The sequence below is a fragment of the Gorilla gorilla genome, chromosome 9, assembly GCF_029281585.2.
Source record: "Gorilla gorilla gorilla isolate KB3781 chromosome 9, NHGRI_mGorGor1-v2.1_pri, whole genome shotgun sequence".
Taxonomy (NCBI): Eukaryota; Metazoa; Chordata; class Mammalia; order Primates; family Hominidae; genus Gorilla; species Gorilla gorilla.
The window spans coordinates 125,437,014-125,452,715 of record NC_073233.2 but is presented as its reverse complement, the minus strand read 5'-3'; the positions used below and the strand labels follow the sequence as shown (position 1 = coordinate 125,452,715).

At 53.8% G+C, this 15,702-nt stretch overlaps 1 protein-coding gene across 4 annotated transcripts in view; it reads left to right on the top strand.

The window, feature by feature from the left end:
- Positions 1-15,702, top strand: part of DSCAML1 (DS cell adhesion molecule like 1) — a 368,891-nt gene that overhangs the window by 286,726 nt on the left and 66,463 nt on the right. For all 4 annotated transcript variants that reach the window (XM_063693558.1, XM_063693559.1, XM_004052204.5 and 1 more), the window contains 3 exons: positions 4,327-4,605; positions 5,016-5,135; positions 6,037-6,213. In XM_063693558.1, coding sequence (XP_063549628.1) covers positions 4,327-4,605; positions 5,016-5,135; positions 6,037-6,213 — 576 coding nt within the window. The remainder of the gene's footprint in view (positions 1-4,326; positions 4,606-5,015; positions 5,136-6,036; positions 6,214-15,702) is intronic.

Here is a 15,702-nt window from a genome sequence, read left to right as displayed (position 1 = left end):
GCCTGCCTCAACCACTGTGTCTTCTCAGCCACTCAGGCCTCTGCCTCTTCACCATTGCAGCACCTTACTAAAGACGACTGTGGCCAGAGCAGGGCTTCTGGGGAGAAAGCCCTGGGTTGTGAGGCATTCATGCCCCCTACATCCAGCTGCCTGCTAGGGACACGCTGGGACTCGGGGGCAGGTCTGTAGGCTGGACTCCACAGTAAAGAGGGCCCAGGTCATCACCGGGGTGCAGGGGGTCAGACCCCACCTCCGGGAGGATGGCTTTCCCAGAAATGGAAATGGCCAGGCACACATGCAGCTACTAGCCCTGAGCACTGGAGAGGGCGCCGCTGACTCACAGGTCAGAAGGCAGCCCCATTTGGACAGCCATGTACATATATGGAGGAGTCCCCACCCTGCTTTGGAGACCCCACTCACAGCACTCCTAGTACCGAATGAGCTGGTGGAGGAGCCATGATCCCTGGGCTCTCTTCCCCCTCCAGGCTGCCCGGTGTGTGTATTGACCGGATGTGAGTGGCTAGCCTGGAGCACCAGCCATACATCGCACCTGCCCATCCCCCAGAAGCAGGGTTGGAGAGGAGCGAGGAGCCTGCCTTGGGCCTCTGGGAGGTCATCTGGTCATCTGCCTCCCAACAGCCCTCTGGGAGCGTGGGACCAGCCCAGCTGCATGTCTAACTCCCCAGGATGGATGTTGGCTACTTCTTCTTCATGGCCTCTCGGAGCTGTTGATGTTATTCAGAAGACCAGAAGGAATGACAGCCCCTTGGCTCAGCCTCCTCCGTCTCCTTCGCCCCATGTATTGTTTGAAAGCATGTGTGTCCTTTAACTCTCAGCTCAAATTCCACTCCTCCATGAAGCTGCAGTCACCCCCAGCCGATGGCATCGCCCTCTGCTTGAGCTCAGCATCTGCATATCCAGGCGGTCCTTGTCTAATCATCTTTGGGGAAGTATCTTGCCTTCCCTAGTAAACGAGAAGCTCCCCGAGGCTCCGTCTGTAGCTGAAGTGTGTTTCTACTTTCCCCAGCCCACACAGAGCATAATGCCTTCACAGAGCAGCATTTCATAAATATTAGATGAATTAGTTAATTAATGAATTAACCTGCCTTAGTAACTTGCTCCATTATCTAAATTCCTCCTTACTGAGAGAGACAGTCTTCTTGCCTGAACTAAACCTTCCTACCTGATTTCACTATGTCTCTATCCACTGGCTCTGACCTCAATGGAAACGTGGTGTTCTGGCCGTCTGTGCCCGGGCTTGGCCCTCCAGACTCCACAGCCCCTTAGCTTTCTCTCGGCTCTGCAGAACCTTCTCCCTGCTTGCTTTGCCCATATATCCTGTTCTCCAGCTCCTCATCACTGCCTCCACCCTCCCCTTGCTCGTGTTCAAGTGTACACAGGGCTCTCAAATCACAGCAGCTTGTTCGGTGCTGTGACAGCAAGGGCTTGGCCCCTAGGAGGGACCAAGGGACCAAGGTTCCAGAACCCCAAAGCATCTCGAGGAGCAGCACAGACCCCCCCTCTTATTCTGGCTGAGCCCCCATCCTGTGCTTGCCGCACCCCCTGCCCTCTCGCAGGTGAACTTCTGAGGTCACCCTAGGAAATGATATTGAGACATATGTTTGTGCATTTCCTCACCCGACAGGCATTCATCGGGCACCTACAGTTTGCTGGGTGAATAAGTCCTAGTTATATAAGGACTTATATAGGGAGTTACCCCAGGGAGGGGGTAATGCAGTTACCCCGACAGCCATGTGATACGTGCCCTAATCCAGGTGTGGACTGAAGGCTTCAGGGCTGTGTGGAAGGAAGGTGGGCTTCACAGAAGAGGTAGCATTTGAACAGGATCTGAAGGGATATAGGGGAGTTTCCCAGGGGAGTTTCCCAGGAGGCCTTTGTGAGCAGGAGGAGGACTTGGCCAGAACTGGTTCTTCTAGGCCTAAGGAAACAAACTGGGCAGCACATCTGGGTCTCTGCTACAATCCATCAGAAAGCCCAAGGAAGCTGGGAGGCCTAGATCTGACCTAGGGATACACACAAACTAGGAGGGGGGTCAGCAGAGGCCCAACAAGAGAAATCTCGGGGAGGTCTCAGGAATGGGCACTGAGCCATTGCTAGAGTCAGGGCTCCAGAGAAATCTATCTGAAGATGTCTAAGGCCCGATAAACCACTCAGAATACTGGGGGCAGAGTCCCAACCCAGGAAAAGAGGCCGCCAGAGACTGGGATGAGGTGGTCCAGGCCATGACCAGAACCCCGGAAAAGCTGGCTGGGATTTAGGTTCCAGGTGGATCTGGAATAAGGTGGATCAAAGCCAGCTGGTAGGTGAGGAGCCCATGTGCTTGGGGATGAGAAGGACAGACGCCCAGCGGTGTTCACTCGGGCAGGCTGAGGTGTGGGGCTGTGGAATTCACGGCATGCTGGTGGGAGCACAGGCTGGAGTGAGCGCGAGGTGGAAGATGACATTGGAAGGGTCACCTGAGGGCCCTACTGACGGTCACAGAGGCCACATCCCTCCTAAATATCACTTCCTCTGGACCTAGAGCTCCCGATCAAGAACTCTCCCAGGATCCAAAGGGCTGCCTGGGTTTTTCTGTGTCCACACCTGGCTGCTCCCTGCAGGCAGCTCCCTTTTGAGCCCTGAAAGTGCAGGGGTGCCCTGAGGGCGGAGGGCCATGCATCTGATGCCATCCGTCTTTGCCCCCGGAGCCCATCCCCCACTGTGGCCACTCTGGATGGGCCCAGGGTGGAGAGTAGCAGGCTTCCAGGGAGGGGTGCGGCTGGTGCCTGGGAGAAGGCTAGAGGACTGTGCATGGCCTTGTAATTTAATTATTCGACTGCACAAAGGAGATCTCATCTATTGGGTGCTCATCCTTGTTAAGCTAATTGTCTATCTCCTTCTCTCTTCTGCCCCACTTGCTGGGGAAGTCGCTGCAGCCTAATTGAGTTATCATAAAGATAATGGCTGATGCTCTAGCCAGAGCCGAGAAAGGAGGATCCATCTCACATCGACTCAGGCTCCAGACAGGCCACCCAGGGGCTGAGACGTAGGCAGTGCTGGCAGGGGGGTGCAGGCTGCATTTCTAGTGGGAGGAAGGCTGGGTGGATGGTGCTTTGCCCAGAGGCATCTAACAAACTGGTTGTCCTGCAGAAGACAGGGCTTCCTCTCTGCTCTTTCCTGCCACCCAAGGAAGCTCACCTACAAGACAGAAAGATCTCTGGACCTGGTGTGGTGGCTCTTGCCTGTCAACCCAGAACTTTCCGATGTTGAGGTGGGAGGATCACTTGAGACCAGAAGTTTGAGGCCAGCCTGGCCAACATAATGACACCTGTCTCTTAAAAAATAATTAAAAATTAGCCAGGCACAGTGGTATATACCTGCATTCCCAGCTACTTGGGAGGCTGAGATGGGAGGATCACTCGAGCCCAGGCTGCAGTCAGCCATGTTCATGCCACTGTACTCCCGCCTGGGTGACAGAGCAAAACCTTGTCTCAAAAAAAAAAAAAAAAAGTTATCTCTTGTCTCTTTGTCTGGGCATGTCTGGGGCTTTCTTGGAGAGGCAACCAAGCCACACGGTGATGACACTTGGACTTGAGGAGCAGACCATGGGTTTCAAATCCTATGGTCATATCTTATGACCTGGGCAACCTAGGGCAATTTCTTTTCTGCTCTGAATCTGGGTTTTCTCATCTGTAAAATGGGGACATTATTGGTAGGAGGATCTGGTGAGATCATGTGTATAAAGCAACTGAACAGTGATGTGAGCTTCCACTCGCCTGTCCTAACACTCAATGACAATAAAGAGGGGTGAGGTGGCTGAGGGCCCTGTGGGAGACCCCGAGTTCAGTGCTCTGGTTTCAGATGAGCAGCCATAGGACATGCATGGGGGACAGTCCCAGCACCACGCTTCCCCTCTTGTCACCAGGCACCTCGCCTCTATCCCAGGCCCCCAGAGAGCTGTGAGCTGCATCACTGGGATGAGAAGGTGGGTACAGGGGTGCCGAGAAGCAGCAGGGAAGCTGGAGGGAAAGGCGAGCAGAGATCAGCAGGCATGAATCAAATTCCAGGACACATCGAAAGGTCAGAGTTAATCCAGGCCAGTCAAGGCCCTGAACAGAGACAGTGGGTCCCAGCCCAGGCGGGCAGAGGGACAGGAGCCAGGCATCATTAGGAGACCCTGCATATATAGGAGAACAAGGCTGCAGTGCCCCAGGGGATCTTTGTTCAAGGCCCAACCCAGAGCCCCAGGTAAGGCAGGTGAGGCGGCGTTGGCGGCCAGGTGAGAACGCACAGGGTCCTGATGGCAGCACCCCCTTGCCTTCCCAGTGCCCCCTCTGATCCAGCCCTTCGAATTCCCACCTGCCTCCATCGGCCAGCTGCTCTACATTCCCTGTGTGGTGTCCTCGGGGGACATGCCCATCCGTATCACCTGGAGGAAGGACGGACAGGTGATCATCTCAGGCTCGGGCGTGACCATCGAGAGCAAGGAATTCATGAGCTCCCTGCAGATCTCTAGCGTCTCCCTCAAGCACAACGGCAACTATACATGCATTGCCAGCAACGCAGCCGCCACCGTGAGCCGGGAGCGCCAGCTCATCGTGCGTGGTGAGCAGGGACAGGCCAGCCTCAGGGGAGGGAGGAGCCCGTTCTGCCTGCTGCTACTGCAGTCTCTAGATTTCCAGTTCCAATCACGGGCTCATGGAAGGTGGGCTCCAGCATCCTGAAGGGCCTGTTGGAGCCTAAACCTCTTATTTTCCAGGGCAGGAAACCGAAGCCCTGAGCAGAGAGACACTTGCTCAGTTAGTCACTGGCAAAGGCAGGATTGGAACTCAGAGCTTCCAAGTCCCTACCCAGTACTCAACAAAAGTTCTCAGCATCTTGGGTTTCAGAAGCTGCCCGCTTCCAACTGTATAATGGCCCGGGCAGGGCTGACCTCAAACAGAAGGTGCTCGAAGGCCTAGGAGACCTATCAGAGACTAAAATGGTCTGTTTCCCTACCTTCCCTTTTTCTGCAGTGCCCCCTCGATTTGTGGTGCAACCCAACAACCAGGATGGCATCTATGGCAAAGCTGGTGTGCTCAACTGCTCGGTGGACGGCTACCCCCCACCCAAGGTCATGTGGAAGCATGCCAAGGGTAAGCCCCTGGCCCAGCCAGAATCTCCAAGAAGGGCAGGGACGGGGAACGGAGGATGCTCTGTGGGATTTGAACCTGTTCCATGCAGGCAACTCCTATCCCTGGATGGGAGTCCTCTGGTCTGCACCCCAGTGGACCCCAGGCTACACCTCACCTGGAGTCATCCTCAGCCACCCCCGGGGGTCTGTGGACCAGGAACAGCCATCATGCTGACTCCGTATTTCCTCTTGTCCCCCCGGACGCGACCTCTCCTCTCCCATCTCCGCCCCAGAACTCAGTGTACGCCTGCTTTCCCTACCGCACCCTCCCCTGGGGCCCCAGAGCCTCGAAGTCCCCCGCTTCTCACCAGTCAACCTTTTCTGGGGTCAGGGTCCTTCTTGGAGCCCAATTTCATCCCAAGGATGCCTCTGCTTTCTGACTGAGGCCCAATCCTAGACTGTATTCGTGACTGACACTGGGGAATGGAGGGGCAGGGTGTGCCCACAAGGCCCCCTTGGAGGATGCTGGCCTCTCTCCCAGGCCTGGTTGCCTAAGACCAGGCAACTGCCATTTGAAGGCTCAATCTTCTCTCCACCTGCAGCCAACTGGCCAAACACAGCTCTTTCTTCCTCTCCAAGGAATTCACCCCAAAGAAGCTCCATGCCAGTGTCAAAGTGGGCATTGAGCTGAGACTCCCAACCCCATCTCCTTGCATCAGAGCTAAGGCAAGGCCAGTCCTCTGGTGGGGGGTCTTTCCTGTTGCCCACCAGGAGCCGTGTGGCCTCAGCACTTTGGGGATGGTGCAGCTCTGCTACAAAATGGCCCTAGATCTGCAAGAGCGTGGTGTCAGGGCCACTCCTGGGGCACTCTCAGCTTATGCCCCAGTGCAGACTCAGCCCTCCTAACAGCTGCCTCCTTCCAGGGAGCGGGAACCCCCAGCAGTACCACCCTGTGCCCCTCACTGGCCGCATCCAGATCCTGCCCAACAGCTCGCTGCTGATCCGCCACGTCCTAGAAGAGGACATCGGCTACTACCTCTGCCAGGCCAGCAACGGCGTAGGCACCGACATCAGCAAGTCCATGTTCCTCACAGTCAAGAGTGAGTCCTGTCCCCACACACCCCCCTAGCACCCCCAAATCACAGCCAAGCCCCGGCTCTGCACTCTCCCTGCCTACTCTCTCAGTCTCCATCGTTTCATCTATGAAGGGGAGGCAGGAAGGCTTCCTAGTGAGAGGTGGCCTTGGGACCCTTGGATGGGGCATTCAAAAGCACCGTCATCTAAAACAGGGGCCTCACCCTGAGAGGCCCCAACTCACCCCACCCTGGTCACAACAAGCTCATGATTTGCTCTGCTGCAGTATCACGTAGCATCCTGTTTACTTTGGTCTGTAGATTGGCGATTCGATCTGAATAATGCTATCAAACCGTTTATTTTTGCTACTTAATATACACTTGCTTGTGTACAACCTGCTTGTGGCTTAGAAAGGAAAGTAGCATATACACAATGTAGAAGAAGGGCCTATAGGTCAGAAAACCTGGGTTCCAATTCCAGATCAGCCTGATGAGCTGAGTGACCTTGGGCGAGTCACTCCCCCTCTCTGTGCTCCAGTTTCCTCACCTGTGCGAGGGTTCCCTTCCCAGCCCACTGATCTCACAAAATTGTTGTGAGTCCTGCAGGAACTGATCTTGGAAAGAGGAAGATGCTTCAGAAAAGCCCAAGGACCAATGCAGCTCATTACAACTCGGTGCTGCACCCATGGCTTCTAAATCCCCCTGCCCAGAGCCAGCCTCGATGGCCTTAGAAGCACACTGCCTATTTGCTATCCCAGGATTTTCTTAAGTCTCATACAGATATCCCTACTGGGTGAGCCTCTCCCTTTACACTGTAGGGGTCTGTATAATGGATTCCTGGGAATCACATCAGAAGGGCCACATCCATCTGGCCCCATGTCAAGACATGGCTATAAGGGCCTGAGTGTTAGCGTCTGACCCGGCCAAGTATGAATCTGGGAGCCAGGACTTAATGCCGTGGGACCTTGATGAGCATACTTGGCCTCGTGCTACTTCATTTTCCTGATCAACACTATGAGCGGGGGGTTGGGCTCGTAATAGGGCCTTACCCGTTACATTTCATGTCAAGAGCGAGTCAGATGGTGTAAGTGAAGCAACCAGTATGGTAAGTGGCCAGCAAAGATTTCATGGCCTGGCCAGCTTTGTTATTTGTAGCGGCAGTCCCTCCAGGGTGCAGGTGGGAAAGCTTGCTGATAGCATAGCCCCGTGTGTGGTCTGCCCAGCCTCTCCCCAGAGTTCCCACCTTTAAGAATCATAGCTTCTTTATCACTTGCCAAAGCCGGCGTTCAGCTCAGCATAAGACAGGGAAGCCCCAGCGATCGATGCTCAGGGAGCTCCGAGCCGGAATCCCCGCCCTGGGGAGCCACTTCCCTCACACTATCAAAAAGCACTTTGTCCTTAATAAAACCAGGCAATCAATCTACATCCCTCAGCTTGGGAGAGCTTGGCTAATTCTGGCTGCGCGAGGCGGGGGAAGAGCAGGCACCTCTGCAACCCTCCTCATCTCCCAAACTCGTAGATGCTTTTTCGCTGTTGTTGTTCTTTGCCTTTTCCTTTAAGTTGGGGGATTCCGCTGAGCTGCCGGCTCTGTGGCAAGTAGTTGTTCCATGGAGATGAAGGGGTCGCGGGTGCCAGAGGACACAGCTGTCAGGAGCTGGGCTGTGTGTGAGGGGACCCCACGTGCCTCAGGCTGTCACTGATGCCCTGGGCCCTGGAGCAAACCACTTCCCCTGGCGGGCCTGCACTTTTTCTATGCCATCCTCACTTTGCAACCCAGCAGCAACTGCAAAGTGCTCTGAGGAGTTCAGAAGGAGCATATTTGGTAAATCCAGGGCCACCTCCTGAACACATGCTGCACAAAACCTCACGCACCACACACACGCTGGGGCTCACCTATGGGGCCCCATCTTCCCAAAGGAATGGCAGGAGTTTCCCACTATGCCAGTCACTGCTGGGCAGAACCTGGACCTGGCTTCCTCCTTCCTTTCCTCCCCCATGTCCTCATCTGCAGGCCTTGGTGTGTTCCTTCACTTCTCTCCCGGTAGGGCTAGCGACACGCCTTTCTTACAGCTGCTGTCTCTCCACACCTCGGGGTCACGTCATCCCGCTCAGGGCACCTCTGATCACCCTCAGAACCTCTCAACACCCACTCATGGCTCCTGCGTGGCTCTCAGATGGGCTGCTCTCCAGCCTTGCCACACACACACTCCCTCTCACACATCCTCCGTTTCTCACACCCCTCCTGTCACAAATGCCCCCTCCCATTCCGGCCCCACTCTCCCCAGTGACCTGCCCCAGCCATCCTAGAGGCCCTCATGCCACCCAGAATCCAGCAGGAGGGGAAGAGGCAGGGCCGAGGACATTGGAGGCTCCAGGGCAGCGGTCATGGGCAGGGCCTCTGTCTGGGGTTGGAGGAGCTGACTGTCTTTGTGTAGCAGCCTGCGTGATTCTGCACTGTATCTGGCTGCCAGAGGACGCTCCTGTGACAATGCAACACTTTCGGGGGGCGGGGTGGAAGTGGGCACTGGGTGGACCGCTGGTGCGCCTGGCCTTCTTTGGAATATTTGTTCTGCCTCCTGCTGCTTCGAGGCAGGTGCCTGTTCCAAGTAACCCACCCCAGCTACTGCCCTGCACAGCCTCTCTCCTTGCCTGCTCTTTTCTTTCCCTCCTTTGCTTTTCCTCAACCTGATAGCAATTCTCCCACTCCCCCATTCTGATTTCAGTTTAAAGGGCACAGGTAGGTAGAACCTTCGGGATCTGGTTACCCATGCCCTCAGCAGGAGAACCCATTCCTCGTCATCCCTCAGTCCATCTCAAACGCCCACATCATCGCCCACTTGCAGAGCCAGCCACAGAAAGATCTACCATTTGCAAAGCCAATTCAAGGTTTGCCTCAATGCCCCTAATACACTCGGGAAAGTTTTGACCCAAAATAACTTTACCTTTCCAGAACTCACACTTTTATGAACTCTCAGGAAGCAAACTGATCTTAATCCCCACTTTGCCCAAGCAGAAGAAAGAAAATAAATCTATCAAAGGGAATATAACAGCAGAGAAAGCCTCCAAGTGTCAGATTGGACGTTTGTGGTTGGCTTCTAATGGGGAGTGTCTATACCATTGATCCCTGCAGCTTCCAGTGATAACTCAGCACTCACTTAATGGTGCTCCCTGAGCACTCACTAAATAGGTCAATAAAGTGTGGTGATTAAAAGCACAGACTTTAGAGCCAGACAGCCCTGGGTTCAAAGCCCAGCTCTGCCACTGGATAGCTATGAGGTCCAGGACAACAATCTCTGTCAGCCCCAATGTCCTCCCCGGTAAGTTTGGAATTACTGTGTAGTACTTTGTGCATTGGTAAGGTCTAAAGGAGACCATGCACTTACAGCAATTAATACAGTATTTGGCACAAAATACACATTCGATAATTAGCAGTCATTGGTTTTAGATGCTAGAAACCTGGTGATGAGTCAGACAGAGCTGCCGTTCTCAGGGAATTTAGAATCTTGAAGAGGAAACAGACAGACACCCAAAACAACTATGATACACAAAATGATAAATGCCTTAAAAAGCTACAAACAAGGTGATACAGAAAGAATCTGAGATAGAGTCATCAATTTTAACTCTGGGGGTGAAGAAGCAGGTGTCAAGAAAAGCTTCACAAAAGCAATAGTCTCTAATTAGGGCTTGAAGGATGAGAAGTATTTGGACAAGAGCCAGCAGGGATGGAGTTCATGCCCTTCCAGGGATGCAGAAACAGCACAGTGTGGAGACAGGAAGGCCTGTGACTGTCCTATGTTGAGGAAACTCAGGGTGTCTGGCAGAGAGTGACAGGGAGAATGAAATGTGAGATGCTATGGCCTTTGGAAGCTAAATGTTTTCTTTCTATGTAGAGTTGACTCTTGACACTAAGCTTCAAACAAGAGTTCCAGGAGTCCGAGGGTCTGGATGGGAGTCGGAATTCCCAAACTAGTTCTTGGAGAACTGCTATGCAGAACCCTTTTCAGGATCACAGGGAGCTAAGGGTTTATTAGAGCAGGCAAGTGGTTTTCCAAGTCCTTGGACATCTTTGATGGCAACCAACCAGGCCCAAGTGGTCCCCACTCCTCCCTGAGTCTTGGTGTGGGTTGAACTCGCGAGTGCCTAAGCATACAGTCCAGCATCGCCGCCTGCATGTACAGCATTTTACAGTTTACAAAGCCGTTCCCATACCTTGCTTGTGAGGTTGGTAGGCAATAGCTCCCTCTCAGAGAACGTCAGAGATTAGATCAAGGTCATTGGTTTAAGTATAGTCCCAGCTGAGGCCAGAACTTGCTTCTACGGACTGATGGTTTGGTAGAAGGAACACAGAGTAAAAAGGCTGGGTGCTAGTCCTGGCTCAGACCCAGTGGCTCTGCATCCGTGAGTTGTCCCTTCCTTTCTCTGGGCCTGTTTCCTCATCCATACAGTGAGAGGCCTGAACTAAGATCTAGTCACTAGATGACCCCAGTTCCCTTCCAGCTCAGACTAGCTATGACTGCAGCAGCATGGGTAGTCTTTTCAAGACACCAGACCACCTCCCAGAACTTGGTTGAAAATAAATTTAATTAACAGAAGAAAATACCACATCCACAGAGCTGCCTTTTATTTCCCTTTTAAAATGTATTTTTAAAAAAAGGAAGAGAGATAACGACCAAAAGGAGGAGGAGGTCATTCCCCCTTCAACTGACACATGGGGAAAAAATAAAGCATCTTCAAAGAGAATTCTTCAACCAGAGGCAGGTACAAAGCCAAGCTGCCCAGTCCCAGGCATAAGAAGGCTGGCTGTGTTTTGAGGCAGCCATCGAATGGCAGTGCCCTCCTGGGACTCGGCCATCCTCTTATCCAGCAGGTGACCTTATTAGACAGGTCTCGTTGGACCTCCCAGACTCTCTTCCACTCTGCGAAGGCACCAGTGATTGGGTTCCAGACAAAGCCCATGGCCAATTAAACCCATAAGGGCTCTTTGTTTGGTCTGAGTTTTGATTTATTTGTTTAGCAAAATGTCAGACCAATTAAAGTAAGGTCCAAGTGCCCTCAGCGAGCACACGCCCAGCTGCGCAGCCACAACATCAGGAGCAGGGAGCTTGGGGCCAAACTCTCGTGGGGACTTGAGAAATGGAGGGGACGGGCCTAGCAAAGGAAGCCCTCGGGCCTCCGTGGACCAGGTTACCCACCATGACTGGCCACTGGGACTGAGGTCAGGATGCAAAACTTTGGAAAAGTGCATCTGGAGATCCAAGATGGTCCTCATTTCAAATTTGCCCAAAGGAAACTCCTTCTTGTCAAACAGAAGCAGCACCTCCCTGAGACCTGGGGGACTGGGGCCCCCGCCCCTTCCACAGGGCAAGGAGTCTATGAGCCTGAGAAAATGGCTGCTCAGAGCCCACAAATCCCTTTCTAGACCACAGTCCAGGTACCCAGGGAATTCCCTGCTTCCAGGACCTCCCGAGGGCTCCTCCACAGACTATCCTTCCACGGATGGGCCCTGCCACTGCCGTGACCCCTAGAGCTGAGGGACGGCTGTTGGCAGAGCATGTAAGTGGAGCCTGGGCACATGGATTGGGTGTCCACGCACTATACTCACAAGGCCCCTCTCAGCACAGGTGACAAACTAGGCCCCAGAGAGGGCAAACAACTGGCCCAAGATATTCCTGTGTGTTCCCTGGTGGTGGGTCCTATCTCGTCACAGACTGAAGCTCCTTGGGGGCTGGGGCTGGTCTTCGCCTCCCTGGGTGGGAACTCTCACTTCCGGCACCCAGATCAGCACAGGCCTTTGCCCACTCTGGAATCTGGACTGGCTGACGGACCTCTAGTCCACAGGTCTGGTCCAATCCCATCCGGGCTCACAGGTCACCCCCTCTGCTCTTCCCTTCTCCCCTTATGAGTCCCCCTGATTGGGCGAGTGGGGGATGGGATAGACTCTCTGCTGCATCTGCAAGCAGCAGGGGGAGGAGGCGGGGCAGCACTCAAGGGCTGAGGCCTGGGTACTGAGTTACGCTGGCCTGGGCCTGGTGCTCGGCCCTGCCACAGCTGTGGGATTTGGGAGCCATCACCTGCTCTCTCCAGCCAGGTAATGATCATAGTCGGCCTCACCTGCCCAGCCTCCAGGTGGCAGAAAGGGCCCCACCCTGGCCCATGCCAAGCTAGGGAGTCCCCTCTGGAAACCTGGGGCCCAGTGCCCAGCCCCACCTCCACCGCTGCTGGAGGGAGGGAGGGAGCGAAGGGAAGAGAGAATGAGCCATTGTGATGATTTCCATGGCAATGATCATCTGGCTGTCTCTTTGGCCTCACTGATTTTGAGACTTCACAGAATAAGGAGCAACACTCTGACTCCTGCTTCATCAAACAGAGGTGAGGAGAAAGGCTGGACACATCCTCTCATCAGGCCAGGCTCCCTGCCGCAGCCCCCATTCTCAGAGGAGCAAGGAGTCAGTAAACCTCCTTGGGCCCTCGCCAGGAGGTCTGCAGCCCTGAGCCAGCTGCAGGCTCTCCCCACCCTCTGCAGAGCCCAGGGAGGCCAAAACAAGTGGTTCATTTAGGGGACAGAAAGGTTCTGATCCTTGTTCATGTCCCAGTGCTCCTCGCTATGCCCTGGGTAAACTGGGCATAGTCCTTCTCCCAGGGACTCAGTTTGCTCCTCTATTCAGAGGGGTCACCATCCTCCTGTCCCTTTCCCTCACCCACTAAGGCATGACTAGAGCTCAACAAGTGGGTTGCGTTCTGTTGTGCCAGTGGAGACTCGAGGGCATGTGTCGCCAGTTCCAGGCCCCAGCATTCAGAAGCTGTAGGCTTTTGTGCTTCGGGGAGCTATAGGAAAGATGAAGATAAGCCTGAACCAACGAAACGTGGGAGATCTTACTGACCTCCCAATGCCAACAGTATCATTGGAGCAATCACATCGCATCCCAAACCTAACCCCAAAGTGGACGTTTGTACAAAAGTTTCAAGGTCGAATAGAACAGTCTCCATGTGGAACAATCTCCATCCTCGCCCTGGTCCCCTGACAAGCAGGGAGGTTTTATTAAAGGGATAGGAGGGATGAACCTGCCCATGCATCCTCCGGTTCCAGTTTAAAAGTGCTTGTCCCTAAGGGTCTCATCTGGGCTCTTACCTCCTTCTTAGAGGCCTTAGCCAGTGGTGGCAAAAAGCACATGACCACCACTTCACTCTCATGCCTGCAGTCCCCATGACCACAGCACTGAAGAGTTTCCAGATGGATCTGAGCTCCAAGGTACCATAAAGGGCAGAGACCAGATGAATCACAAAATTGTGTGTATCCTGTATGTCAGTTAAGGTGAAGGTGCCAGCAAATGCTCCGAGACAAAAGAGAGTCAAGGTTATCATGGGGCGGCTCTACTTAATAGATAAGAAAATGCAGGTAGGCACAGAGCTTAGCAGTGCCTCCAAGCCCTGCCCTAAGTGGGCAGCCCAGAATTGCTCCCCCAATGACAGTTGAAGCCCCTCTGAATGGTGGGGCCAGAATAAATTGTTGGATGAGCCAAGTAATAACCAGGTGCTTCCTGAGCAGCCCCTGGGTGTCCAGCCTGGTGACAAAGACTAACAGAGAGAAAGGCAAGATTGAAGCACCCTCCCTGCCCTCCAGGAACATACAGACTCGTTAGGAAGCTGGAACTGACCTTCAGGAAACAAGACAAGATCACGTGCCAAAATGTTCGGCACTGGAAGTGTGATGTGAGGTTAGAGAAGGAAAAACCCAAGGTGGACAGACGTGGTCAGATGGAGCTTCCCGGAGGCTTGGGCTTGAGTTGGGTTTGGAAGGGCAAAGGAAGAAAGGAGGCATCCAGGTGGAAGGAGGAGCATGAGCAAAGACCCTGGGGGCAGGAAGCCCGGGCAGGCAGTGAGGCACTCACCTGACCAGACGGAGGCTGCTGGAGACTAGAGGAATGGGAAGTATGGTTCTGAAGTCATGATGCACTAGATGATAGGAATGATATTAAGATCTTGAGCATGGAATGGAGAGAAAACGGAACTCTAAGAGTCATTCTGAAGGAACAAATACCAGGCCTTGATGAATGGGACAGAGGAGCTGGGAGAATCTAGGGCTCCAGGCTGAGAGATGAGGATGATGGTCCCACCAATAGAAATGGAGTAGATGGGAACGGAGGGGTGGCATGTTCACTGTGACTGTGTCAAAGTGGAGGTGACAGGGGGTGCCCTGAGCAGCCGGACGCTGGCTGACACTCTGCCAGGATCCTCCCTAGAGCTGTGTGCTAGACCAGACGAGCCTAAGGCTCCCACCCCCTGCCCCCCGCTAAAGTGACTCATGACTCGTGTGACTGGCAGGTGTCCTGTCCTGAGCCAGAAAGCAATGAGACTGGGGGCTGAGTGCAGATTCGCCTAGAAGCCTGAGCCTCCACCCACCCCTCCCTGCCTAGTCCTCTGGGCCTCTCAAGTCCACAGAGACTCTAGATGTGGCAGGATTCAGTTCTAAAGAGCATCTTCTCCTGTCTGTGTTTGCTTGCATTCAGCCCTGGCACTGTTCATCCATTACACAGCAAAGAGCTTGAGCCAGGTGCTGGGGAGGATATCAGGGGCAAGATGGGCTTGGTCTTTGCACACTCCTGCACCTGCCTGCCTACCGCCAGCTGGGGCCTTTGGGGCTGGGAGCATAACAGGGGGTGCACTCCCCATAAAGCAGAGAATGTGAAGCCCAACCTGGCACCTAGGAAGCCCCCCTACCCTGGCCCAGCTCCATGGGGCAGAGGCTTGGCTACCATCCCTGGGCACTCTGCACTGAGAAGGTCTCATCACACACTGGATCCCTGCATTAGTTTCCAGTGGCTGCTGTCACAAAGTACCATAAGCTGCATGGCCTGAAACAACAGGAACTTATTCTGTCACAGTTCTGGGAGGCTGGGAGTCTGACATCAAGGTATTGGCAGGCCCATGTGCGCTTGAAAGGCAAGGAGGCTTCTTTGCCTCTTCTGGTGGTTGCCAGCAGTCCTTGATGTTGCTCGCACTGTAGACACATCACTCCAGTCTCTGCCTCCATCACCACATGGCCTTCTCTTCCTGTGGCTTCACATCCTCTTCCCTCTATGTGGGTCTCTTCTCTTCTTATGAGGACACCAGTCCTATTGGATTAAGGGCTCACCTTACTCTGGTATGACCTCATCTTAACTTACATCTTGATTACATCTGCAAAGACCTTATTTCCAAGTAAGTCCCCGTTCACAGGTACCAGGGGTGAGGACTTCAACATATCTTTTGGGGACACAATTCAACCCACAACAATCCCATGCCCAGCCGGTGATCTGTTATTGACAACTCCATGCTTTCCAGCATCTGAAACTGACATGCTCTCCCTCCCTGCATCCTATAACTGCCACTATCTGAATGCAAAATAGTTTCCTAGCCAAAAAATCCCTCTAGGTCAAGTCTAAAAGCCCAACACTCCTGTGCACAAAATCTCAGGGCAGGGTTCAGTAACTGGATCTCCAATCTGGCCAGTGGTCTATGTAACTGGAAGCCAGCCAC